Here is a 25,624-nt window from a genome sequence, read left to right as displayed (position 1 = left end):
TTTCATAGAAGCTGCTTTTATACCCAATCATGGCACCCAACTTTTCCCAATTAGGCAGCACACCTGTGGGATGTTCCTTATAAGTGTTTGATGAGCATTCCTCGACTTCATCAGTACTTATTGCCACCTTTCCCAACTTCTTTGTCACGTGTTGCTGGCATCAAATTCTAAAGTTAATGATTATTTGCAAAAAAAAAAAATGTTTATCAGTTAGAACATCAAATATGTTGTCTTTGTAGCATATTCAACTGAATATGGGTTGAAAGTGATTAGCAAATCATTGTATTCCGTTTATATTTACATCCAACACAATTTCCCAACTCATATGGAAACGGGGTTTGTACATCTGCCTGAATATTCGCCTGACAAAGGACGTGTTATTACAGTGTGCAATGTGGCTCGGTCACGTTCGCCAGACGGGTGATTATACAACAACGATGTGTCTTCAACATTGACATAATAAGAGCTTGTGGAGCATAGAATCAAAAAGAAACATTTGTTACCTCCTGGAGTCATGAAAGCAGTGCATGTAACCTCTCTTGTCAGCATAGAGCCTGATCAAAGAAGGTGCCAGAGGAGAAGTGGTGTAAGGTTAATGCAGCACAAAACAATGTTACTCACCAAAGTAATGACTCCCTTCCGACATATCGGTTGGTAAGATACAAACAGTGGAAAGGTACACCGTTTAGACCGTTGATGGATAAGCAACTGAAAGTCCGCACACCACAAAGAAAAAGTGGGCCGTTGCCTCGCTAACCACGTAGCTTTGACTTAGCCAGCTAACTAGCTTTAGCTCCAAGCCGGAAATGAGGACATTCCTTTTCCGGTTGACGAAAATGGCGAATTCTATTCAAACACGAGTCGTTTTAAAAACACGACGCAATACATCGGGCATCGACACTGTATACATGTATGTAATACATTTATGCACAATAACAAACAGTATGGACTCTGCGCGCATCGTAACCGAATGGTCCCAAAATTTCGAACAGCGTGATTATTCATCTGGCTGCGCATGCGCTGTATGCAATTACGGCCCACGGTATTTAATAAGCATTCAAATGAGCAAACATGTTAATAAATTAAACAGAGGCGCTTCATGTTATCTAGACGTGGATTTAAAAGCCTACTGAAATGAGATTTTCTTATTTAAACAGGGATAGCAGGTCCATTCTATGTGTCATACTTGATCATTTTGCCATATTGACATATTTTTGCTGAAATTATTTAATAGAGAACATCCACGATAAAGTTTGCAACTTTTGTTACCAAATAAAAAAGCCTTGCCTGTACCGGAAGTAGCAGACGATGTGCGCGTGACGTCACGGGTTGTAGAGCTCCTCACATTGTTTACAATCATAGCCACCAGCAGCTAGAGCGATTCGGACCGAGAAAGCAACAATTTCCCCATTAATTTGAGCGAGGATGAAAGATTTGTGGATGAGGATAGTGAGAGTGAAGGACTAGAAAAAAAAGCGAGGGCAGTGGGAGCGATTCAGATGTTATTAGACACATTTACTAGGATACTTCTGGAAAATCCCTTATCTGTTTATTGTGTTACTAGTGTTTTAGTGAGATTATATGGTAGCTGATAGTCGGAGGGGTGTGGCCAAGGGTGGGGTGACCGCCAGTGTCTCTGAGGGAAGCAACGCAGCTGCTCCGCTGATGTGTACGGTAAGAGCCAACTTATTACCACAATTTTCTCACTGAAACCTGCCGGTTGACATGTGTTTGGGAACCATGTTCGCTTGACCGCTCTGTTCCATAGTATAGCTTCACCTTCGGGAATTTTAAACAAGGAAACATCGGCTGTGTTTGTGTTGCTAAAGGCAGCTGCAGTGCACCGCTTCCCACCTCCATCTTTTTACTTTGATTTCTCCATTATTAATTGAACAAACTGCAAAATATTCAGCAACACAGATGTCCAGAGTACTGTGTAATTATGCGATTAAAGCAGACTACTTATAGCTTGGATCGGGCTGGAAAAAGTGTCCGCTACAACCGGCGACGTCATCATAGCGCGACGTTTTCAACAGGATACTTCGCGCGAAATTTAAAATTGCAATTTCGTAAACTAAAAAGGCCGTATTGTGTTAAGATTTCATCATTGATATATAAACTATCAGACTGCGTGGTCGGTAGTAGTGGGTTTCAGTAGGCCTTTAAATAATCATTCAAATGAGCAAACATGTTAATAGATTAAACAGAGGCGCTTCAATGTTATCTAGACGTGGATTTAATAGCTTCACGACAGTAATTATATTCATCCATAAGAGCATTTTTGTTGTAAATTGTGAGGTGTGTCTGTTAAAATCATGGTTGTTTTTACAAATGATGACAGATGTGAACAAGCGCATGCATTGTCTTTGTGTGATGATGTAAATCAGGTGTGGTTGTATTGTATATTAAAGGCCTACTGAAACCCACTACTACCAACCACGCAGTCTGATAGTTTATATATCAATGATGAAATCTTAACATTGCAACACATGCCAATACGGCCTTTTTAGTTTACTAAATTGCAATTTTAAATTTCCCGCCAAGTATTCAGTTGAAAACGTTGCAGTATGATGACGTGTGCGCATGACGTCACAGATTATAGCGGACATTTTGATCCAGCACCGATCCCAGCTAAATGTCGTCTGCTTTAATCGCATAATTACACAATATTCTGGACATCTGTGTTACTGAATCTTTTGCAATTTGTTCAATTAATGATGGAGACGTCAAAGAAGAAAGATGTAGGTGGGATGCGGCCGCCTTTAGCGACACAAACCCAACTGGTGTTTCCTTGTTTACATTCCCGAAAGCTGACGTGAAGCTTTACAATGGAACAGAGCGATCAAGCGAACATGGTTCCCTACCACATGTCAACCGGCAAGTTTCGGTGAGAAAATGGTGGTAAAAAGTCGGCTCTTACCATAGACATGAGCGGAGAGTTTGCGTCGTTCTTCCTGCAGTTGCGGACTCTCTTGCCTCCTCCCACCGGCCGCCCCCGACCGTCGGATGATTACACCACGGAGGAGGGAGAGAAACGTGGCTTCCCTCGGAGACACTGGCGGTCACAACACCCGTGGCCACACCCCTCCGGCTTTCAGGTACGACCATATAAGTTTTAAAAATAGCTCAAATAGCAGCACTTACCAGTGAGCTGCCTCTATTTTTTACATTTTATTTATTTACTTGCAAGCTGGTCTCGTTTTGCTTGACATTTTTAATTCTAAGAGAGACAAAACTCAAATAAAATTTGAAAATCCAAGAAAATATTTTAAAGACTTGGTCTTCACTTGTTTGAATAAATTCATTAATTTTTTTACTTTGCTTCTTATAACTTTCAGAAAGACAATTTTAGAGAAAAAAATACAACCTTAAAAATGATTTTCACCTTTTAAATTCCTTCCTCTTCTTTCCTGACAATTTAAATCAATGTTCAAGTGATTTTTTTATTTTTATTGTAAAGAATAATAAATAGATTTTAATTTAATTCTTAATTTTAGCTTCTGTTTTTTCGACAAAGAATATTTGTGAAATATTTCTTCAAACTTATGATTAAAATTCAAAAGAATTCTTCTGGCACATCTAGAAAATCTGTAGAATCATATTTAAATCTTATTTCAAAGTCTTTTGAATTTCTTTTAAAATTTTTGTTCTGGAAAATCTAGAAGAAATAATGATTTGTCTTTGTTAGAAATATAGCTTGGTCCAATGTGTTGTGTATTCCAACAGTACAGATTGGATTTTAACCTATTTAAAACATGTCATCAAAATTCTAAAATTAATCTTAATCAGGAAAAATTACTAATGATGTTCCATAAATTCTTTTTTTAATTTTTTCAAAAAGATTCGAATTAGCTAGTTTTTTTCTTAATTTTTTTTCGGTTGAATTTTAAAGAGTCAGAATTGCAGATAAACTATGTTTAAAAATGTAATTTTCATTTTTTTTTCCAGTTTACTCTTTTAAAAAGTTCAATTAAGTGTTTTTTTCATAATTTATTCTCTACAAGAACTGTGAAAGGAAAAAAAATGTACAACGGAATGATAGACAGAAATACCCATTTATTTATCAATTTAAGGTAAATTGAGCAAATTGGCTATTTCTGGCAATGCATTTAAAGGCCTACTGAAACCCACTACTACCGACCACGCAGTCTGATAGTTTATATATCAATGATGAAATATTAACATTGCAACACATGCCAATACGGCCTTTCTAGTTTACTAAATTGCAATTTTAAATTTCCCGCAAAGTGTCGTGTTGACGTCACAGGTTGTAGCGGACATTATTTTCCAGCCCGATCCAAGCTATAAGTAGTCTGCTTTAATCGCATAATCACACAGTATTCTGGACATCTGTGTTGCTGAATCTTTTGCAATTTGTTTAATTAATAATGGAGAAGTCAAAGTAGAAAGATTGAGGTGGGAAGCTTTTAGCCTTTAGCCACACAAACACAGCCGGTGTTTCCTTGTTTATAATTCCAGAAGATGAAGCTTTACTATGGATCAGAGCGGTCAAGCGAACATGGATCCCGTACATGTCAACCGGCAGTTTTCGGTGATAAAATTGTGGTAATAAATCGCCTCTTGCCGGAGACATCAGCGGAGCTTGCGCCGTCCATGCAGCTGCCGTGACTTCCCTCAGAGACTCTGGCGTCAACACACCCCTCCGACTTCAGGTACTATTTAATCTCACCAAAACACTAGCAACACAATAGCAGATAAGGGATTTTCCAGAATTATCCCGATTGTAGCTGAGATAGGCGCCAGCGCCCCCCGCGACTCCAAAAGGGAATAAGCGGTAGAAAATGGATGGGATGGATATCCTAGTAAATGTGTCTTAAAACATCTGAATCGGTCTCACTGCCCTCGCCTTTTTTTTTTTATTCCTAGTCCTTCACTATCAATATCCTCATCCACAAATCTTTCATCCTCGCTCAAATTAAGGGGGAAATTGTCACTTTCTCAGACCGAATTGCTCTTACTGCTGGTGGCTCACATTATAAACAATGTGAGGACGTGAGGAGCCCTCACACTGGTGACGTCAGGCGCACATCGTCTGATACTTCCGGTACAGGCAAGGCTTTTTTATTAGCAGCCAAAAGTTGCGAACTTTATCGTCGATGTTCTCTACTAAATCCTTTCAGCAAAAATATGGCAATATCGCAAAATGATCAAGTATGACACATAGAATGGACCTGCTATCCCCGTTTAAATAAGAAAGTCTCATTTCAGTAGGCCTTTTAAGTGTGTATTAAACTGGTAGCCCTTCGCATTAATCAGTACCCAAGAAGTAGCTCTTGGTTTCAAAAAGTTTGGTGACCCCTGATGTATGGTGTCAACGGTTTGCTAAAAAAAACAAAAAACGACACTATACATCGGGCATTGACACTGTATACATTAGGGCTGCGAATCTTTGGGTGTCCATCGATTCGATTCAATATCGATTCTTGGGGTCACGATTCGATAATATATCGATTTTTTCGATTCGATTCTCGATTCAAGAACAATATTTTTCCGATTCAGAACGATTCTGTATTCATTCAATACATAGGATTTCAGCAGGATCTACCCCAGTCTGCTCACATGCAAGCAGAGTAGTAGATTAAAAAAAAAAAAGCTTTTAGAATTGTAAAGGACAATGTTTTATCAACTGATTGCAATAATGTATATTTGTTTTAACTATTAAACGAACCAAAAATATGACTTATTTTATCTTTGTGAAAACATTGGACACAGTGTGTTGTCAAACTTATGAGATGCGATGAAAGTGTAAGCCACTGTGAAACTATTTTGTATTTTTTTTTTATAAATGTCTAATGATAATGTCAATGAGGGATTTTTAATCAATGCTATGCTGAAATTATAACTAACATTGGTACTGTTGTGGATTATATTCATTTTTGTTTCACTACTTTTGGTTTGTTCTGAGTCGTGTTTTTGTCTCAATTGCTCTGTTTATTGCAGTTCTGAGTGTTGCTGGGTCAGGTTTGGTTTTGGAATTGGATTGCATTGTTATGGTATTGCTGTGTAGTGGTTTGTTGGATTGATAAAAAAAAATAAAAAATCGATTTTTAAAAAATGAGAATTGATTCTGAATCGCACAACATACTTGAATCGATTTTTTCCCACACCCCTAGTACAGTGGTTCTCAAATGGGGGTACTTGAAGGTATGCCAAGGGGTACGTGAGATTTTTTTTAAATATTGTAAAAATAGCAACAATTCAAAAATCCTTAATAAATATATTTATTGAATAATACTTCAACAAAATATGAATGTAAGTTCATAAACTGTGAAAAGAAATGCAACAATGCAATATTCAGTGTTGACAGCTAGATTTTTTGTGGACATGTTCCATAAATATTGATGTTAAAGATTTCTTTTTGTGTGAAGAAATGTTTAAAATGAAGTTGATGAATCCAGATGGATCTCTATTACATCCCCAAAGAGGGCACTTTAAGTTGATGATTTCTTCTATGTGTAGAAATCTTTATTTATAATTGAATCACCTGTTCATTTTTTAACAAGTTTTTAGTTATTTTTATATCTTTTTTTCCAAATGGCTCAAGAAAGACCACTACAGATGAGCAATATTTTGCACTGTTATACAATTTAATAAATCAGAAACTGATGACACAGTGCTGTATTCAGAGCCAGCCCAAGGCATAAGCGAACTAAGCGCTTGCTTAGGGCGCCGCGGCCACCAGGGAGCCCCCAAAAGCAATTACCAAAGAATTCTTATTTTTTTAGTTGTACCCAAATATTTGGGTAGCTCTGCGGATAGCCTGCACTCTTCCTGTGACTGTTGCATCTGCAGAGCGGAGCTTTTCCATGCTCAAATTAATAAAAAACTACTTGAGATCTTCCATGGCTCAAGAAAGACTGAGTGGGCTGGCAGTGATTAGTATTAATAAAAAAGCCGGCCATCAGATTTCTTACAGTGATGTCAGAAATGACTTTGCCTCCAGAAAAGCCAGGAAGCACAGGTTTTAAGGAGTAGGTGGTGTGGTGTAGGTGGTGAAGAACAGAGGAACAAAACTGTGATGTGATGTGATGGTCAAATGTGTGAATTAAGGTAGTTTATTTAGATTTTGTCCCCCCCAAATTTTTGCACATCGTTATGTACATTTACATAGTTTTATAATGTTGTAACTTTATAGTTGTTTATAAACCGTTGTTACATTATTTCTGGTAACTCTGTTCATTAATATTATTTAAGTATTTGCTTGATATTTAATTTAATTATGATGGTTTTTGTACAATTGAATTTGTTCCTTTTTATATATATTTAAGTGATTTTATTGTTGTACTTTATTGTTTTTCTTGCACTACGAATTATTTTTGCACATTGCTGTTTTAGGTTTTTGTTACCAAAAATAATAAAGATAATCAGAATCGGCTTTATTGTCCAGTTATGTTTAACACAGATGGACTTTAACTTCAGTAGACTGCGCTCTCTTTGTACAAAGTAAACATTAAATATGAACAATTAACTAAAAATATAAACTAGTATTTAAAGACTAATATGTACAAGACTAATGAGACAAGATGACACTTTTACTGTAAATACAAAGCTTTATCACTTGGACTGTTCAACCTCAGGCCACTCTTGTAGGCTGTAGCTCAGGGGTCACCAACGTGGTGCCCGTAGGCACAAGGTAACCCGTAAGGACCAGATAAGTCACCCGCTAGCCTGTTCTAAAAATATCTCAAATAGCAGCACTTACCAGTGAGCTGCCTCTATTTTCTAAATTGTATTTATTTACTAGCAAGCTGGTCTCGCTTTGCTCGACATTTTTAATTCCAAGAGAGACAAAACTCAAATAGAATTTGAAAATCCAAGAAAATATTTTAAAGACTTGGTTTTCACTTGTTTAAATAAATTCATTTTTTTTTTTTACTTTGCTTCTTATAACTTTCAGAAAGACAATTTTAGAGAAAAAATACAATCTTAAAAATTATTTTAGGATTATCAAACACATATACCTTTTTAAATTCCTTCCTCTTCTTTCCTGACAATTTAAATCAATGTTCAAGTAAATTTTTTTTTTTTATTGTAAAGAATAATAAATACATTTTAGTTTAATTCTTCATTTTAGCTTCTGTTTTTTTGACAAAGAATATTTGTGAAATATTTCTTCAAACTTATTATTAAAATTCAAAAGAATTATTCTGGCAAATCTAGAAAATCTGTAGAATCAAATTTAAATCCTATTTCAATGTCTTTTGAATTTTTTCAAAAATTTTTGTTCTGGAAAATCTAGAAGAAATAAAGATTTGTCTTTCTCAGAAATATAGTTTGGTCCAATTTGTTGTATATTCTAACCAAGTGCAGATTGGATTTTAACCTATTTAAAGTGTGTCATCAAAATTCAAAAATTAATCTTAATCAGGAAAAATTACTAATGATGTTCCATAAATTATTATTTTTTTAATTTTTTCAAAAAGATTCGGATTAGCTAGTTTTTCTCTTCTTTTTTTCGGTTGAATTTTGAATTTGAAAGAGTCGAAATTGATGTTTCAAAATTAAATTTTTTTCCTGTTTTCTGCTCTTTTAAACCGTTTAATTAAGTGTTTTTTTCATCATTTATTCTCTGTAAAAAAACCTTCCGTAAAAGGAAAAAAATGTACGACGGAATGACAGACAGAAATACCCATATATATATATATATATATATATATATATATATATATATATATATATATATATATATATATATATATATATATATATATATATATATATATATATATATATATATATGTTTATTAATGGTAAATTGAGCAAATTGGCTATTTCTGGCAATTTATTTTAAGTGTGTATCAAACTGGTAGCCCTTCGCATTAATCAGTATCCAAGAAGTAGCTCTTGGGTTCAAAAAGGTTGGTGACCCCTGCTGTACATGAATGTTTTCTACATTTTAAGATTAGGAACCATATGTGGCACTCTGGACATCATTCGTTCATTCATTGGTATTATTGATGTTCTTAACTGGGTCACCCCCATATCTTTATAAATGACATGTCATTTGTAAAGACATGCCAGGCTGACAATAGGATAATGTAAACCAGTGTTTTTCCAACCACTGTGCCGTGAGATGCAGTCTGGTGTGCCGTGGGAGATTATCTAGTTTCACCTATTTGGGTTAAAAATATTGTTTGCAAAGCTTTAATTATAGTCTGCAAATGATGTGTTGTTGTTGAGTGTCGGTGTTGTCTTGAGCGGGAGGCAGTGTGAAGGTAAAAAGGTGTCCAATGCTTAAGCCAAAAATAACCAGAAGGTGAGTGCCCCTAAGAAAAGACAAAGCTTAGGGAAGGCTATGCAGAACGAAACTAAAACTGAACTGGCTACAATGTAAACAAAAACAGAATGCTGGACGACAGCAAAGACTTACTGTGGAGCAAAGACAATTTACGTCCGAACATGACATGACAATCAACAATGTCCCCACAAAGAAGGATGAAAACAACTGAAATATTCTTGATTGCTAAAACAAAGTAGATGCGGGAACTATCGCTTAAAGGAAGACATGAAACTGCTATAGTGAAATACCAACAAAAAAAGAGAAAAAGCCACCAAAATAAGAGTGCAAGACAAGAAGTAAAACACTACACACAGGGAAAACAGCAAAAAAGTGAAAATAAGTCATGATGTGATGTGACAGGTGGTGACAAAGTAGGTGCACTGAGACAAGAGCTATAGGGATGCGTGCTTGCTTATGTCTTAAGGTCATATCCAACAATTGCGACACCCACATTCTACTGTTAAGTGAGTTTCAATTTTAAATAATTTCTGCTGGTTGTGTGCCTCCGTATTTTTTCAACGCAAAAAATGTGCCTCGGCTCAAAAAAAGTTGAAAAACACTGATGTAAACAACACTGCCAGAGCCGCAATGAGTTTATAGTAGGTGTGTGAATGATCAACAATCAATATTATTGGCAGAAATAGAGGGCCCCAAAATCAAATTTTGCTTAGGGCCAAAGAGGAGAAAAAGAACGCTTGCGTAAATGGCGTAAACTATCCTTAGTGCTGAAACGTCAGTTGTCAGAATCTCAGCATTAATAAATGACACATATTCTGGAAATCAATGACTTGCGATTTCAAGAATATGTGTCATTTATTAATGCTGAGATTCTGATAACTGATGTTTCATTCCATGATAGCTTTTAATCCGGAAAATGTATTTGTTTCAGAGAGAATCAACAGCTGATACAATGGATTCATACTATAATGAAAGTAAGTCATTGATTTCCAGAATATGTGTAATTTATTAATGCTGAAATTGTGAATACTGACGTTTCAGCATTAAGGATAGTTTGCGCCTATCTCAGCTACAATCGATGTTTTACTTAATTATTTATTTGGATACAATGTACTAAACTACTTTTTTATTTACAGAAGTATATTATCTAAGCGTTCTTCTCCTCCTCTTTGGCCTTGCCGTTTAACCATCAAACAAACGCCAAGGGAACATCGCCCCCTGGAGTCACAAATTCCGATGGGTAACAGATTTCGGTACAACACCGGCCCTGGCTGCATTTGACTTCTTTGTCTCTTTTTCAACCAAAAACGCTTTGCTCTGATTAGGGGGTACTTGAGTGAAAAAAATGTTCATCACTGAAAAAAGGTTGAGAACCACTGCCCTAGTATACATGCATGTAATACATTTATTTCCAATAATAAACAGTACGGTATTTGCGCTTATACATAGTTCTCACACTCGATTACCCCATCCCATGATGCTTTGCGCGCGTCCATTTTTAGAGGCAAGCTTTCATTGTTTACTCGCTTCGCTGCATTATAGTGCTTATACTATGGAAGAGTTTAAAGGCTTTCAAATCACTCGAGGCTTACAACCAGTTTGTGAATGGTTGGGTGAAAGATGTGTGCAGCATGACGACGAATGGGAAAGTCTTGGTGACAGGCAGGGTATGTAAATCTGTACCGTATTTATTTTAACTAGTAAAAAAGGCAATTTATACTCATTACTGTATTTCAGATTATTTCCTAGTACTGCGTATACAGTTACTAAGTAACAGTACATGTAGGGCCTAATTCAACAATGTCGTTTTAACTAATGGCTTTACAAAACTGTAGCTTAAACATTTCAAACTTTACTTTACTGTACATATTTAAACGGTCCTCAAACAGATTTGAATCAGAATATTAGACAAACCGCGTTTTCTGGGCCTGTAAAAAAATAATACCGTAGAATTAGTTTGAATATGCGAAAAATAAACTTGCCTAAAACCTTTGCTTACCTGTAACAAAATGATCTGAACATATCTTCGATGACTGGGAGGGCTCGTCTTTCCTATTCATGCTGGCTAACCATGCCCTCCGCCGATCTTCGCTTATTTTCTGTGTAAGTTCGCCTTCGTGGCGACGAATTCTAGGAATACTAAAGCAGTGGTTCTCAACCTTTTTTCAGTGATGTACCCCCTGTGAAATTTTTTTTAATTCAAGTATCCCTTCATCAGAGCAAAGCATTTTTGGTTGAAAAAAAGAGATAAAGAAGTAAAATACAGCACTATGTCATCAGTTTCTGATTTATTAAATTGTATAACAGTGCAAAATATTGCTCATTTGTAGTGGTCTTTCTTGAACTATTTGGAAAAAAAGATATAGAAATAACTAAAAACTTGTGAAAAATAAAGAAGTGATTCATTTGTAAATAAAGATTTCTACACATAGAAGTTATCATCAACTTAAAGTGCCCTCTTTGGGGATTGTTCTTCAAAAAAAAAAAAAAAAAAAAAAATCATCAATATTTATGGAACATGTCCACAAAAAATCTAGCTGTCAACACTGAATATTGCATGGTTGTATTTATTTACACAGTTTATGAACTTACATTCATATTTTGTCAAAGTATTATTCAATAAATATATTTAGAAAGGATTTTTGAATTGTTGCTATTTTTACAATATTTTAAAAAAATGTCACATACCCCTTGGCATACCTTCAAGTACCCCCAGGGGTACACGTACCCCCATTTGAGAACCACTGTACTAAAGAATCCACGTTTGACTGAACTTTGGCGGCGATTAGTGCGCTCATTAACCCAACACGAAACTACTATATTGTGTGCTTTTGGCTGTGAATAGAAGCTATTGAAAATCAACCTACGTGACGATTGTTTGCCTTTCCAAATGGCGCACGACCCTTTGTGACCCGGATGAATGACGTCACATGAAAAGCATGTATAGCATGGGTGTCAAACTCTGGCCCCGTACAATTTCATTTGGCCCTTGAGGCAATATCAAATAAACATTAGAGCTGGCCCGCCGGTACTATACAGCAGCTCTGCATTCGCCACTAATACTCATACTTGCCAACACTCCGGATTGTCCAACCATTCTCCCGAATTTCTCCAGATTTCCACCGGGACAACAATATTGGGGGCATGCCTAAAAGGCACGGCCTTTAGCGTTGTCTACGATATGTTGTCACGTCCGCTTTTCCTCAATACAAACAGCGTGCCGGACAAGTAACATAATATATGCAACTTATACACACACTTAAGTGAATGACACGCGTACTTGCTCAACAGCCATACAGGTCAGACTGAGGGTTGCGGTATAAACAACTTTAACACTGTTAAAAATATGCGCCGCACTGTGAACCCGCACCAAAAGAGAATGACAAACACATTTTGGGAGAACATCCGCACCGTAACAAAACATAGACACAACAGAACAAATACCCATAACTCCTTGCAGCACTAACTCTTCCCGGACACTACAATATGCACCCCCCGCTACCACCTAACCCCACCCCACACCCCCAACCCCACTCATCGCATTATTTTATTTTTAAGATTTATTAGCCTGTGGAAAAATGTAATGTTGATATTTACCTCAGAAGGCTGCAAATAGAAAAGAGGCATTAAATGTCTTATTTAAATTGTATTTATTTTACCATTGATGTTTTTTTGTTTGTTTTTTGAAAGTTGATTTTGCAGTATTAAGTTATATAAGTAGAGCTTGTTCCATATTGTGAATTGAATTATATTTATATAGCACTTTTTCTCTAGTGATTCAAAGCGCTTTACAAAGTGAAACCCAATATCTAAGGTACATTTAAACCAGTGTGGGTGGGACTGGGAGCAGGTGGTTAAAGTGTCTTGCCCAAGGACACAACGGCAGTGACGAGGATGGCGGAAGAGGGGATCGAACATGCAACCCTCAAGTTGCTGGCCCGGCCGCTCTACCAACCGAGCTATACCGCCCCAATTATATTCAGTGGTAAAGCAAATCAGTGTAGCAAACTGAGCAATAATTAATTTATTCATGAACTTTCTCTTGCTACTTCAAGGCTTGAATGTTTGATTCATTCATTATTGTTATTTTATTTTCGAATGTATTATTAGCCTGTGGAAAAAGTTTATTTTGATATTTACCACAGAAGGCTGCAAATAGAAAAGAGGCATTACATTTTTATTTAAATTTTATTTGATATGCCATTGACATTTTTTAATTATTAGGGTCCGCAGGCCCATTGCAAAAGGACTCCCGTGGAGTCCTTTTGCAATGGGCCTGCGGACCCTATTGAAACTGTAAGGTTTTATTATTCTTTATTATTATTATTATTATTCCGCAGCGTTGCGCTGCAATTTGACCCCCTTAACATGCTTCAAAACTCACCAAATTTTACACACACATCGGTAAGGTGCGGCATTCCAACATATTAAGCAACCAAACCCCAAAAATAAAAATTGCGCGCTAGCGCCCCCTAGGAAAAACAAAACAAAAACAGACTGCCTGTAACTTCCGTCAGCAATGTCGTAGAGACATGAAACAAAAACCTGTATGTAGGTCTGACTTAAACCTACATTTCCAATTTGAAACTTCTATAGTAAAAATCAACAGAAATTTTGCAAAAACTCATTCAAAGTCAAATTTTCGCAAAAAATGCTATTTTTGCCTCTTTGAGCTGTAATTTGACCCTCTTAAAATGCTTCAAAACTCACCAGACTTGGCACACACATCAGGACTGGCGAAAATTGCGATTTAATGAAAAAACCAAACCCCAAAACTCAAAAATGCACTCTGGCGCAATTTTTGAATAAAACACAGAAAAAACTGCTCTTAGGAAGAAAACAGACAAAACTGCTTGTAACTTCCGGTAGGAATGTCGGAGAGACCTGAAACAAAAACCTCTATGTAGGTCTCACATTGACCTACATTTTAATATTCGACATCCTTCAGAAAAAATCAACAGGAAGTTGAAAATTACCCCTTCAAAATAATATTTTTGTAATCACCCGTCACCTTTTTTCAAACGTTATCCCCTCTGAGAGCGTTTGTCGTTTCGGCTTCAAACTCGCACAGGAGAGAGTTTGAACCCCTTCTGATTAAAAGATATTGAAAGAGTTTTGATTACTGCTCCGGTTTGGATTTTACGCGCCTTCAAAGAACCCCTGCGCTAAGTTACCTAAAACATGTAATTTTTGCCTCTTTGAGGTGTAATTTGACCCCCTTAAAATGCTTCAAAGCTCTACTATGCAAAGCGAAAGCCATTTATCAACAACATCCAGAAACGCTGATCTGTAATTTGACCCCCTTACCATGCTTTAAAACTCACCAAATTTTACACACACATCAGGACTGGCAAAAATTGCTATCTAATAAAAAACCAAACCCTAAAAATAAAACTTGCGCTCTAGCGCCTCCTAGGAAAAAACCCAGACAAAACTGCATGTAACTTCTGTTAGGAATGTCGTGGAGACATGAAATCAAAACCTCTATGTTGGTCTGACTTAGACCAGGGCGTGAGTAGCGGCGGCAGCAGCCAGAGGTGGACCCGACCAACGCTGCTTGCAGCTTTAATTATTATTATTATTTGAAACTTGATTTTGCATGTCACTATAAAAGTTATATAATCCTTGCTTGTTCAATATTCAATGCAAAACTTGTTTGGGTCCCCATTAAAAGGTTCTTTTGTTCATCCCTTCGCCCGCGGCTTTGTTCAGTTTAAAATTTCGGCCCACTCTGGATTTGAGTTTGACACCCCTGAACGACCCAAAAAGTTCGAACTATTATTCGCCATTATTCATTTGACTGCGCATGCGCTGTATCTAATTAGGGCGCCTGGTATTCAATAATAATCTTTACAATGAGCAAACGTGTTAATAAATTGAACATGTTATCCCGACGTGGATTTAATAGCTTTACAATATTTTGAGAAGTAATTAAATAAAATTAATGCCCAACTTACTCTTATTCAGTGCTCTCGTCACCTGCAGGTTGGGGACACCTTTCCAATGGCTGTCCATGCCGTAAGGCACATATATGCCTGTGTGGTCGTCCTACATCGTCGAGACAAGAACACATTTATGTCGGTGTGGTTGTCCTACATTGTCCAAACAAGAACAAGAACACACAACAGGGATATTGTGCACACAAAAAACGAGCTATCGCTTCATTTAGCTAGCTTAGCTCAGCTCATTATGCTAGCGCTACGTCATTATTGGTTTCACCGACAACATTTGACACAGCCTCCAGCAAGTACTTTTAATATATTGTGACGTCTGTGACGCGGCGGCGCGACGAAGCGAAGACAAAGCCCTTTTTTTTTTTGACAACTCACGTCCATGTCTTGTTACGGAGGAGTCCCGCCTTTCTGCTCGCCGCGAAGCTGAGTTCGAATTGGCGCCTCCTGTGACGTCATCGTTGAGTTCATTGCGCGCGGTTCTCAGTGCGGCTCGAGGCTTCTTCCTGGACAATATTCATGACAAATGTGGGCTTTGTTTTACATATGTACTCTATGGATTTACGCTGTATGAAAACAAAAATGAAAAGGAATTGTACCTTTGCAACCTCATTATACTGCTAAAGGCCTACTGAAATGAGATTTTCTTATTTAAACGGGGATAGCAGGTCCATTCTATGTGTCATACTTGCCGATAAATCGACGATAAAGTTTGCAATAAAAGTTCTTCTCGCATCCTCCAATCATTTGTGGCAGCTTTGGGGTACTTTGAAGACTGCCAGCAACTTCCAATTTGTCGACAACCAGAGAAACGCTTACTTTGAAAGAGGATGAAAGATTCGTGGATGAGGATAGTGAGAGTGAAGGACTAGGACAACAAATAAAAAAGGCGAAGGCAGTGGGAGTAGTTCAGATGTTATAAGACACTTTTACTAGGACAATTCTGGAAAATTCCTTATCCGCTTATTGTGTTGCGAGTGTTTTAGTGAGATTATATAGTACCTGAAAGTCGGAGGGGTGTGGGGACCGCCAGTGTCTCTGAGGGAAGCCACGCAGCTGCAAGGGGACGTAAGCAAGGCTCATAACTACGGTAAGAGCCCACTTATTACCACAATTTTCTCACCGAAACCTGCCGGTTGACATGTAGTCGGGATCCATGTTCGCTTGACCGCTCTGATCCAAAGTAAAGCTTCACCTTCGAGAATTTTAAACAAGGAAACACCGGCTGTGTTTGTGTTGCTAAAGGCAGCCGCAATACACCGCTTCCCCCCTACATCTTTCTTCTTTGACGTCTCCATTATTAATTGAACACATTGCAAAAGATTCAGCAACACAGATGTCCAGAATACTGTGGAATTATGCGATTAAAGCAGACTACTTATAGCTTGGATTGGGCTGAAAAAAATGTCCGCTACAACCGGCGACGTCAAACGCACGCGTCATCATACCGCGACGTTTTCAACAGGACACTTCGCGGTAAATTTAAATTTCCAATTTAGTAAACTAAAAAGGCCGTATTGGCATGTGTTGCAATGTTAATATTTCATCATTGATATATAAACTATCAGACTGCGTGGTTTGCAACTTTTGGTCGCTAATAAAAAAAGCCTCGTCAAATCGTCAAAACTTGATCCTTATCCAGCTCGGCATGGCCACAAAGTCCAAACTGACACCCACTCACTCATGCCCCTGAAACGGAATCTATGGGGTTTCCAACAAAAAGACGTTTTTCTAATTGCAACTCCAAAATCCTTGTTGTAGTGAGAAGTTTGCTGGCCAGACACGGTTTTGGTAGTTAAACATAGTGAAACCTTATTTCTGAGTCTGACTAACTTGAAAACTATAATTACTCCAACAATTGTAAATCGTATTTTTTACAGTGTACTTCATCTCTACAGAACTGTTTCATGAGGGGTTCCCTCAATCGTCAGGATTTCCTGACGATTGAGGGAACCCCTCATGAAACAGTTCTGTAGAGATGAAGTAATTTCGTGATTTTTCCCACACACACACATATATATCATATATATATATATATATAAAAAATCGATTCGAATACAAATCGAATCGTATACGTTTGCGATTCAGAATCGATTCTCATTTTAAAAAAAAAATCCATCCATCCATCTTCTTCCGCTTATCCGAGGTCAGGTCACAGGGGCAGCAGCCTAAGTAGGGAAGCCCAGACTTCCCTCACCCCAGCCACTTCGTCTAGCTCTTCCCGGGGCATCCCGAGGCGTTCCCAGGCCAGCCGAGAGACATAGTCTTCCCAACGTGTCCTGGGTCTTCCCCGTGGCGTCCTACCGGTTAGACGTGCCCTAAACACCTCCCTCGGGAGGCGTTCGGGTGGCATCCTGACCAGATGCCCGAACCACCTCATCTGGCTCCTCTTGATGTGGAGGAGCATCGGCTTTACTTTGAGCTCCCCCTGAATGACAGAGCTTCTCACCCTATCTCGGCGGAGGAAACTCATTTCGGCCGCTTGTACCCGTGATCTTTTCCTTTCGGTCATGACCCAAAGCTCATGACCATAGGTGAGGATGGTAATGTAGATCGACCAGTAAATTGAGAGCTTTGCCTTCCAGCTCAGCTCCTTCTTCACCACAACGGATCGGTACAACGTCCGCATTACTGAAGACGCCGCACCGATCCGCCTGTCGATCTCACGATCCACTCTTCCCTCACTCGTGAACAAGACTCCTAAGTACTCAAACCCCTCCACTTGGGGCAGGGTCTCCTCCCCAACCCGGAGATGGCACTCCACCCTTTTCCGGGAGAGAACCATGGACTCAGATTTGGAGTTGCTGATTGTCATTGCGGCCGCTTCACATTCGGCTGCGAACCAATCCAGTGAGAGCTGAAGATCCCGGCCAGATGAAGCCATCAGGACTACATCATCTGCAAAAAGCAGAGACCTAATCCCGCGGTCACCAAACCGGAACCCCTCAACGCCTTGACTGCGCCTAGAAATTCTGTCCATAAAAGTTATGAACAGAATCGATTTTTTTTTTATGCAATCCAATTCCAAAACCAAACCTGACCCAGCAACACTCTGAACTGCAATAAATAGGGCAATTGAGAGGAGACACAAACCAAAAGCAGTGAAACAAAAATTAAACTGGGATAGCAGCTCCATTCTATGTGTCATACTTGCCATATTTTTGCTGAAAGGATTTAGTAGAGAACATCGACGATAAAGTTTGCAACTTTTGGTCGCTAATAAAAACCTTGCCTGTACCGGAAGTAGCAGACGATGTGCGCGTGACGTCGCGGGTTGTGGAGCTCCTCACATCTGAAGATTGTTTACAATCATGGACACAAGCAGCTAGAGCGATTCGGACCGAGAAAGCGTCAATTTCCCCATTAATTTAGGATAGGATAGGATAGGTCTTTGTTGTCATTGCACAAGTACAACGAAACTTTGTTTTTTAAGCACAAACCTGTTCAAGATTAGACAAACAAACAGTGTACAGGGTTACAGAACAAGAACGCTGATGGGTCGCCATAAGGCGCCCCGTAAAAGATGGGAAAAAGGTAAACGCTGAGGAAGGATGAGTAAAAATATACAATCCAGACTGGGCACCTAAGCAAAGCACATACACATGTTACAACATACATCTCGAGATATATACCAACAGAGGGAAGGTAGTTCAAGGTCCTGGTGGTAGGCCGCAGTTCTCAGGAGCTGACCATCCATTCATCACCCCTATGGGATTTGCGTCGAAGGCGTTGGGTTGGAGGGGGGGTGTGGGGTGTGTATGTGTGGTGTATATTTTTGTGGATGTGTGTGTGTAAGCCCGTAGTGTGTCTCTGTTCCGCGGCCTTGATGTATTGCAGTAGCTAGTCCAAAGTCAAAAACAACAGGTGTGTGTCCATGAAAGACAAAAAGGGAGTTTGTTGTGTCTTCATAGCGCTGTCCTTCGGGAGAGTCTCGAAGCCAGGGAAACAATCCAAGATAGAATGTTTTTTATGCGGGTGAAAATAAAATTTGCTTTTCACTCTAAATTGTCTGTGACTGGCCCTCAAAACTGCGGGGCAGACATCCATCCATCCACCATCTTCCGCTTATCCGAGGTCAGGTCGCGGGGGCAGCAGCCTAAGCAGGGAAGCCCAGACTTCCCTCTCCCCAGCCACTTCGTCTAGCTCTTCCCGGGAGACCCCGAGGCGTTCCCAGGCCAGCCGGGAGACATATGCTTCCCAACGTGTCCTGGGTCTTCCCCGTGGCCTCCTACCGGTTAGACGTGCCCTAAACACCTCCCTCGGGAGGCGTTCGGGTGGCATCCTGACCAGATGCCCGAACCACCTCATCTGGCTCCTCTCGATGTGAAGGAGCAGCGGCTTTACTTTGAGTTCCTCCCGGATGACAGAGTTTCTCACCCTATCTCTAAGGGAGAGTCCTGCCACACGGCGGAGGAAACTTATTTCGGCCGCTTGTACCCGTGATCTTATCCTTTCGGTCATGACCCATAGCTCATGACCATAGGTGAGGATGGGAACGTAGATCGACCGGTAAATTGAGAGCTTTGCCTTCCGGCTCAGCTCCTTCTTCACCACAACGGATCGGTACAACGTCCGCATTACTGAAGACGCCGCACCGATCCGCCTGTCGATCTCACGATCCACTCCTCCCCCACTTGTGAACAAGACTCCTAGGTACTTGAACTCCTCCACTTGGGGCAGGGTCTCCTCCCCAACCCGGAGATGGCACTCCACCCTTTTCCGGGAGAGAACCAGGGGCAGACAGTCCGATGTAATCCACAGTTCTTCCTGCATCCTCCAATCATTTGTGGCAGCTTTGGGCTACTTTGAAGACTGCCAGCAACTTCCATTTTGTCGACAAACCAGAGAAACGCTTACTTTGAAAGAGGATGAAAGATTCGTGGATGAGGATAGTGAGAGTGAAGGACTAGGAAAACAAATAAAAAAGGCGAAGGCAGTGGGAGCGGTTCAGATGTTATTAGACACATTTACTAGGATAATTCTGGAAAATTCCTTATCCGCTTATTGTGTTGCGAGTGTTTTAGTGAGATTATATGGCACCTGAAAGTCGGAGGGGTGTGGCGACCGCCAGTGTCTCTGAGGGAAGCCACGCAGCTGCAGGGGGACGCAAGCAAGGCTCATAACTACGGTAAGAGCTTACTTATTACCACAATTTTCTCACCAAAACCTGCCGGTTGACATGTAGTCGGGATCCATGTTCGCTTGACCGCTCTGATCCAAAGTAAAGCTTCACCTTCGAGAATTTTAAACAAGGAAACACCACCTGTGTTTGTGTTGCTAAAGGCAGCCGCAATACACCGCTTCCCACCTACATCTTTCTTCTTTGACGTCTCCATTATTAATTGAACAAATTGCAAAAGATTCAGCAACACAGATGTCCAGAATACTGTGTAATTATGCGATTAAAGCAGACTACTTATAGCTTGGATCGGGCTAGAAAAAAATGTCCGCTACAACCAGTGACGTCAAACGCACGCGTCATCATACCGCGACGTTTTCAACAGGACACTTCGCGGTAAATTTAAAATTGCAATTTAGTAAACTAAAAAGGCGTATTGGCATGTGTTGCAATGTAAATATTTCATCATTGATATATAAACTATCAGACTGCGTGGTCAGCAGTAGTGGGTTTCAGTAGGCCTCTAAGTCTTCTATTCATAAATGTAAGTTTCTCAATAGCCGACCTTTTTTTTGTGCTTTTAAAAGACAATTAGAAAGCTACGTTAAAACACTCTCTACTTCTAACAACAAAAAAGCTGTAAAAACGATGATGCTGAGTTCCAAATTGAAGGTATTTACTGAAATTGAGTTAGCCGGCTTTGCACTTTGTTTTATATATATATATATATATATATATATATATATATATATATATATATATACACCATATGTCCTTGAATTGCAGTACCAAAATGGATACATGGATGATACAGCAGAGGATTGGGAGAATGTCATGTGGTCAGATGAAACCAAAATAGAACTTTTTGGTATAAACTCAACTCGTCATGTTTGGAGAAAGAAGAATACTGAGTTGCATCCCAAGAACACCACACCTACTGTGAAGCATGGGGGTGGAAACATCATGCTTTGGGGCTGTTTTTCTGCTAAGGGGACATGACGATTGATCCGTGTTGAGCAAAGAATGAATGGGGCCATGCATCGTGAGATTTTGAGCCAAAACCTCCTTCCATCAGTGAAAGCTTTAAATGGTTGACCAAATATTTATTTTCCACCATCCATCCATCCATCCATTTTCTACCGCTTATTCCCTTTCGGGGTCGCGGGGGGCGCTGGCGCCTATCTCAGCTACAATCTGGCGGAAGGCAGGGTACACCCTGGACAAGTCGCCACCTCATCACAGGGCCAACACAGATAGACAGACAACATTCACACTCACATTCACACACTAGGGACCATTTAGTGTTGCCAATCAACCTATCCCCAGGTGCATGTCTTTGGAAGTGGGAGGAAGCCGGAGTACCTGGAGGGAACCCACGCATTCACGGGGAGAACATGCAAACTCCACACAGAAAGATCCCGAGCCTGGATTTGAACCCAGGACTGCAGGAACTTCGTATTGTGAGGCAGACGCACTAACCCCTCTGCCACCGTGAAGCCCTATTTTCCACCATAATTTACAAATAAATTCTTTAAAATTCCTACAATGTGAATTCCTGGATTTTTTTTTCACATTCTGTCTCTCACAGTTGAAGTGTACCTATGATGAAAATTACAGACCTCTGTCATCATTTTAAGTGGGAGAACTTGCACAATCGGTGTCTGACTAAATACTTTTTTGCCCCACTGTACATTTAATAGTCAGCTTTTGTGAAAAAGCCTGCAGGAATTAGAAATATGTAAGAAAAATTATATTAGAGTGCTGTAAAAGTATATTTTCCTCAAACTTTTTTCAGCAAGTACCACCTCAGAAAAAAAACTTGGCTCTACCACCGTAATGACCAACATTAAACTACAGTAGCACAGTAGGCCTAAGTCTTCATTAAAAACAAGGCAGAGGTTTTATTTAACAAGTAAATTTAATATTTTGGGATACAGAATTTGAACAGTAACACTGTGTTGGAATATAGGAAAATAAATCACTGTTCTTTAATAATGAACCAAATATTTGGTTTAACACTAGCTGAAGCCAGTTTTAGATGCCACTTGTAAAATCTTGGTTGGTAAACAGAGGATATCTAAAAAAAAACCACTAGGCATTCAATTTTCCTGGGGTTTTATTACAGTTATGTCTGGATAGTTGCCCGATCTAGTCCGTACTTTATGCATTGTTGTTCTTGGGCCCACGTCAAACATAACACAAAGAAAACCGCACCAACTTGTGCTTGTGTCTTTTCTTTATTTTTTTGTTCCCAACCCGAGTACTAAACAAATGTGTGAACATTTGCATCAACAAACCACCCTGGAATAAGACCTTTTATAGAGGAAAATCTATATATATGTATATATGTATGTATATATATATATATATATATATATATATATATATGGATTTTGAATTCCTACCAAAAAATGATAGGCCACAATAAGAAATGTCCGCAGGCTTTAGCTAATTTGTTGTGCTCCTGGCGGTCTTCCAGCTGCTTGTCCTGCCGGTAGCTCTGCAACGCCTGCCAGGAAATGAACTGGCATGTTTATGACACTTTGTACAAACATCCAAGCAGGCACGAGACGCACAAGATACAACTTTGTCCTTTCACACTGACTTCTGACTCATTTCCACACATTGCAAAATACTTGTACTTTTAAATTGAGACAACGTTTAAATCTAGCCTTGGATCCACGTGGGTTGGTTGGTGAAATGACCGCATTTTAATGGCCCAAACCAGTGTTTTTCAACCTTTTCTCAGCCGAGGCACATTTTTTTAATTGAAAAAATCCCGAGGCACACCACCAGCAGAAAACATTAAAAAAATAAAACTCGGTTGACAGTAAAAAGTTGTTCTCACAATTGTTGGATATGAATTCAAAGCATAGCCAAGCATGCATCACCATAGCTCTTGTCTCAAAGTAGGTGTACTGTCGCCACCTGTCACATCACACCCTGACTTACACTATATTGCCAAAAGTATTTGGCCACCCATCCAAATGATGAAAATCAGGTGTCCTAATCACTTGGCCCGGTGTATCAAATCAAGCACTTAGGCATGGTGACTGTTTCTACAAACATTTGTGAAAGAATAGGCCACTCTGCGGCGTCTTCAGTAATGCGGACGTTGTACCGATCTGTTGTGGTGAAGAAGGAGCTGATCCGGAAGGCAAAGCTCTCAATTTACCGGTCGATCTACGTTCCCATCCTCACCTATGGTCATGAGCTTTGGGTCATGACCGAAAGGATAAGATCACGGGTACAAGCGGCCGAAATGAGGTTCTTCCGCCGTGTGGCGGGGCTCTCCCTTAGAGAATCGGGTGAGAAGCTCTGCCATCCGGGAGGAACTCAAAGTAAAGCCGCTGCTCCTTCACATCGAGAGGAGCCAGATGAGGTGGGTCGGGCATCTGGTCAGGATGCCACCCGAACACCTCCACCCGAACGCCTCCCGAGGGAGGTGTTTAGGGCACGTCCAACCGCTAGGAGGCCACGGGGAAGACCCAGGACACGTTGGGAAGACTATGTCTCCCGGCTGGCCTTGGAACGCCTCGGGATCCCCCGGGAAGAGCTAGACGAAGTGGCTGGGGAGAGGGAAGTCTGGGCTTCCCTGCTTAGGCTGCTGCCCCCGCGACGCGACCTCGGATAAGCGGAAGAAGATGGATGGATGGATGGATAGGCCACTCTCAGGGATTTCCAGCGTGGAACTGTCACAGGATGCCACCTGTGCAACAAATCCAGTTGTGAAAGTTACTCGCTCCTAAATATTCCAAGTTCAACTTTATCAAAGTGAAAAGTGAAAAGTTTGGGAACAACAGCAACTCAGCCACCAAGTGGTAGGCCACGTAAACTAAAAAAGAGAGGTCAGCATAGTGCATAGACTTTCTGCACAGTCAGTTGCTACAGAGGCCCAAACTTCATGTGACCTTCCAATTAGCCCACGTACAGTACGCAGAGGGCTTCATGGAAGGGGTTTCCATGGCCAAGCAGCTGCATCTAAGCCATACATCACCAAGTCCAATGCAAAGCGTGGGATGCAGTGGTGTAAAGCCTGTCTCTACTGGACTCTAGAGCATAGATACGCTTTCTTTGGACTGATGAATCACGCTTTTCCATCTGGTAATCTGATGGACCAGTCTGGGTTTGGAGGTGTCAAGGAGAGCGCTACATTTCGGACTGCATTGTGCCAAGTTTTTAAATTTGGTGGAAGAGGAATTAGGTTGTGGGGTTGTTTTTCAGGAGTTGGGCTTGCCCCCTTAGTTCCAGTGAAAGGAACTTTGAATGATCCAGGATACCAAAACATTTTGGACAATTCCATGGGATGCCACTTCCAGTTCATACAGTATGTATGAACTGGCAGGTGGCCAAATACTTTAGGCAATATAGTGTAATTGGAGTTTTTTGGCGTTTTCCCGTGTGTAGTGTTTTACTTCTTGTCTTGTGCTCCTTTTTTGTTGTCAATTGTCATGTCATGTACGGACGTGCTTTGTGGACGCCGTCTGCTGCTCCACACTCTGTAAGTCTTTGCTGTCATCCAGCATTCTGTTTTTGTTTACTTTGCAGCCAGTTCAGTTTTAGCTTCGTTTTGCATAGCCATCCCTAAGCTAAAATGCATTTTTGTTTATTTTTTGTTTAAAAACCTCTAAAGGCTTAGTTGGCCACATGCGTGGTCAACACCTTTTAGCTCATATTTCCAAAATTTTGTACACTGCTGAATTGGGGTCTTATGGCCGCTTATGTGGACACTTATACTGCCATCTGGTGGTGTCAGAAGAGTATAACATACAATGGAATTTGGAAAAAAAAAGTGTAAAAATAAGAATTAGTATGTAACTAAACATGAAGTACACATTTGTGTACTTATGGACTAATAAGTACATCATATCAAAAGATGATTCTAATTTTTATTGTAATTAGCGTCAAGTATAGCAAAGAGAAATAAAAAAACATGTAAACAAACAGCTTGGGCCTTAAGAGGTTTTAAGCATTAGATACCTTTTTACCTGCACCCTGCCTCCCGCTGTCATCTGCATATTGTGATCATGACAAATCCTGTTCCCGACATCTACAAAGCAATTATCTAACTGCTGCCACCTACTGATATGGAAGAGTATTACACGGTTACGCCGCCGAGCTCTAGACAGCAACGACACTCAACAGCGGCACATTTGCGGATTATAATTACTGGTTGGCGAAAATCTTTTTTAACCCAATTAGGTAAAATGACATCGTCTCCCACGGCACACAAGACAATATCTCACGGTGCACTAGGGTGCCACGGCACAGTGGTTGAAAAACACTGGCCTAAAT

The 25,624-nt window shown here is 39.9% G+C and overlaps 2 protein-coding genes across 8 annotated transcripts in view; both read right to left on the bottom strand.

Annotated features, from left to right (window-relative positions):
* The window catches only part of nxf1a (nuclear RNA export factor 1a), a 40,005-nt gene extending 24,307 nt beyond the window's left edge, over window positions 1–15,698 (bottom strand). The window contains exons 1-3 of one of the 2 annotated variants that reach the window (XM_061900198.1): window positions 15,589–15,698; window positions 15,217–15,307; window positions 504–554 (exon numbers count right to left, since the gene is read on the bottom strand). In XM_061900198.1, coding sequence (XP_061756182.1) covers window positions 504–554; window positions 15,217–15,307; window positions 15,589–15,594 — 148 coding nt within the window. In that variant the 5' untranslated portion in view covers window positions 15,595–15,698. Of the gene's footprint in view, window positions 1–503; window positions 555–621; window positions 819–15,216; window positions 15,308–15,588 lie in introns of those variants that run through there. The other variant, XM_061900200.1, reaches the window with a different exon arrangement.
* A 6,729-nt stretch (window positions 15,699–22,427) lies between these two features.
* The window catches only part of LOC133552748 (seipin-like), a 43,567-nt gene continuing 40,370 nt past the window's right edge, over window positions 22,428–25,624 (bottom strand). For 4 of the 6 annotated variants that reach the window (XR_009806762.1, XR_009806763.1, XR_009806761.1 and 1 more), the window contains 2 exons: window positions 22,712–22,838; window positions 22,428–22,677 (listed from right to left, as the gene is read on the bottom strand). Coding sequence is in view for 2 of the 6 variants with exons in the window: in XM_061900193.1 (XP_061756177.1) it covers window positions 22,774–22,838 (65 nt within the window). In the remaining 4 variants the exon portion in view is untranslated. Of the gene's footprint in view, window positions 22,839–25,624 lie in introns of all 6 variants that reach the window. The other 2 variants (XM_061900193.1, XM_061900194.1) reach the window with 1 other exon arrangement.

Source organism: Nerophis ophidion, linkage group LG05, assembly GCF_033978795.1.
Source record: "Nerophis ophidion isolate RoL-2023_Sa linkage group LG05, RoL_Noph_v1.0, whole genome shotgun sequence".
NCBI classification, from domain to species: Eukaryota; Metazoa; Chordata; class Actinopteri; order Syngnathiformes; family Syngnathidae; genus Nerophis; species Nerophis ophidion.
The sequence above is the reverse complement of the archived record's forward strand: the minus strand, read 5'-3'. Positions and strand labels throughout refer to the sequence as shown.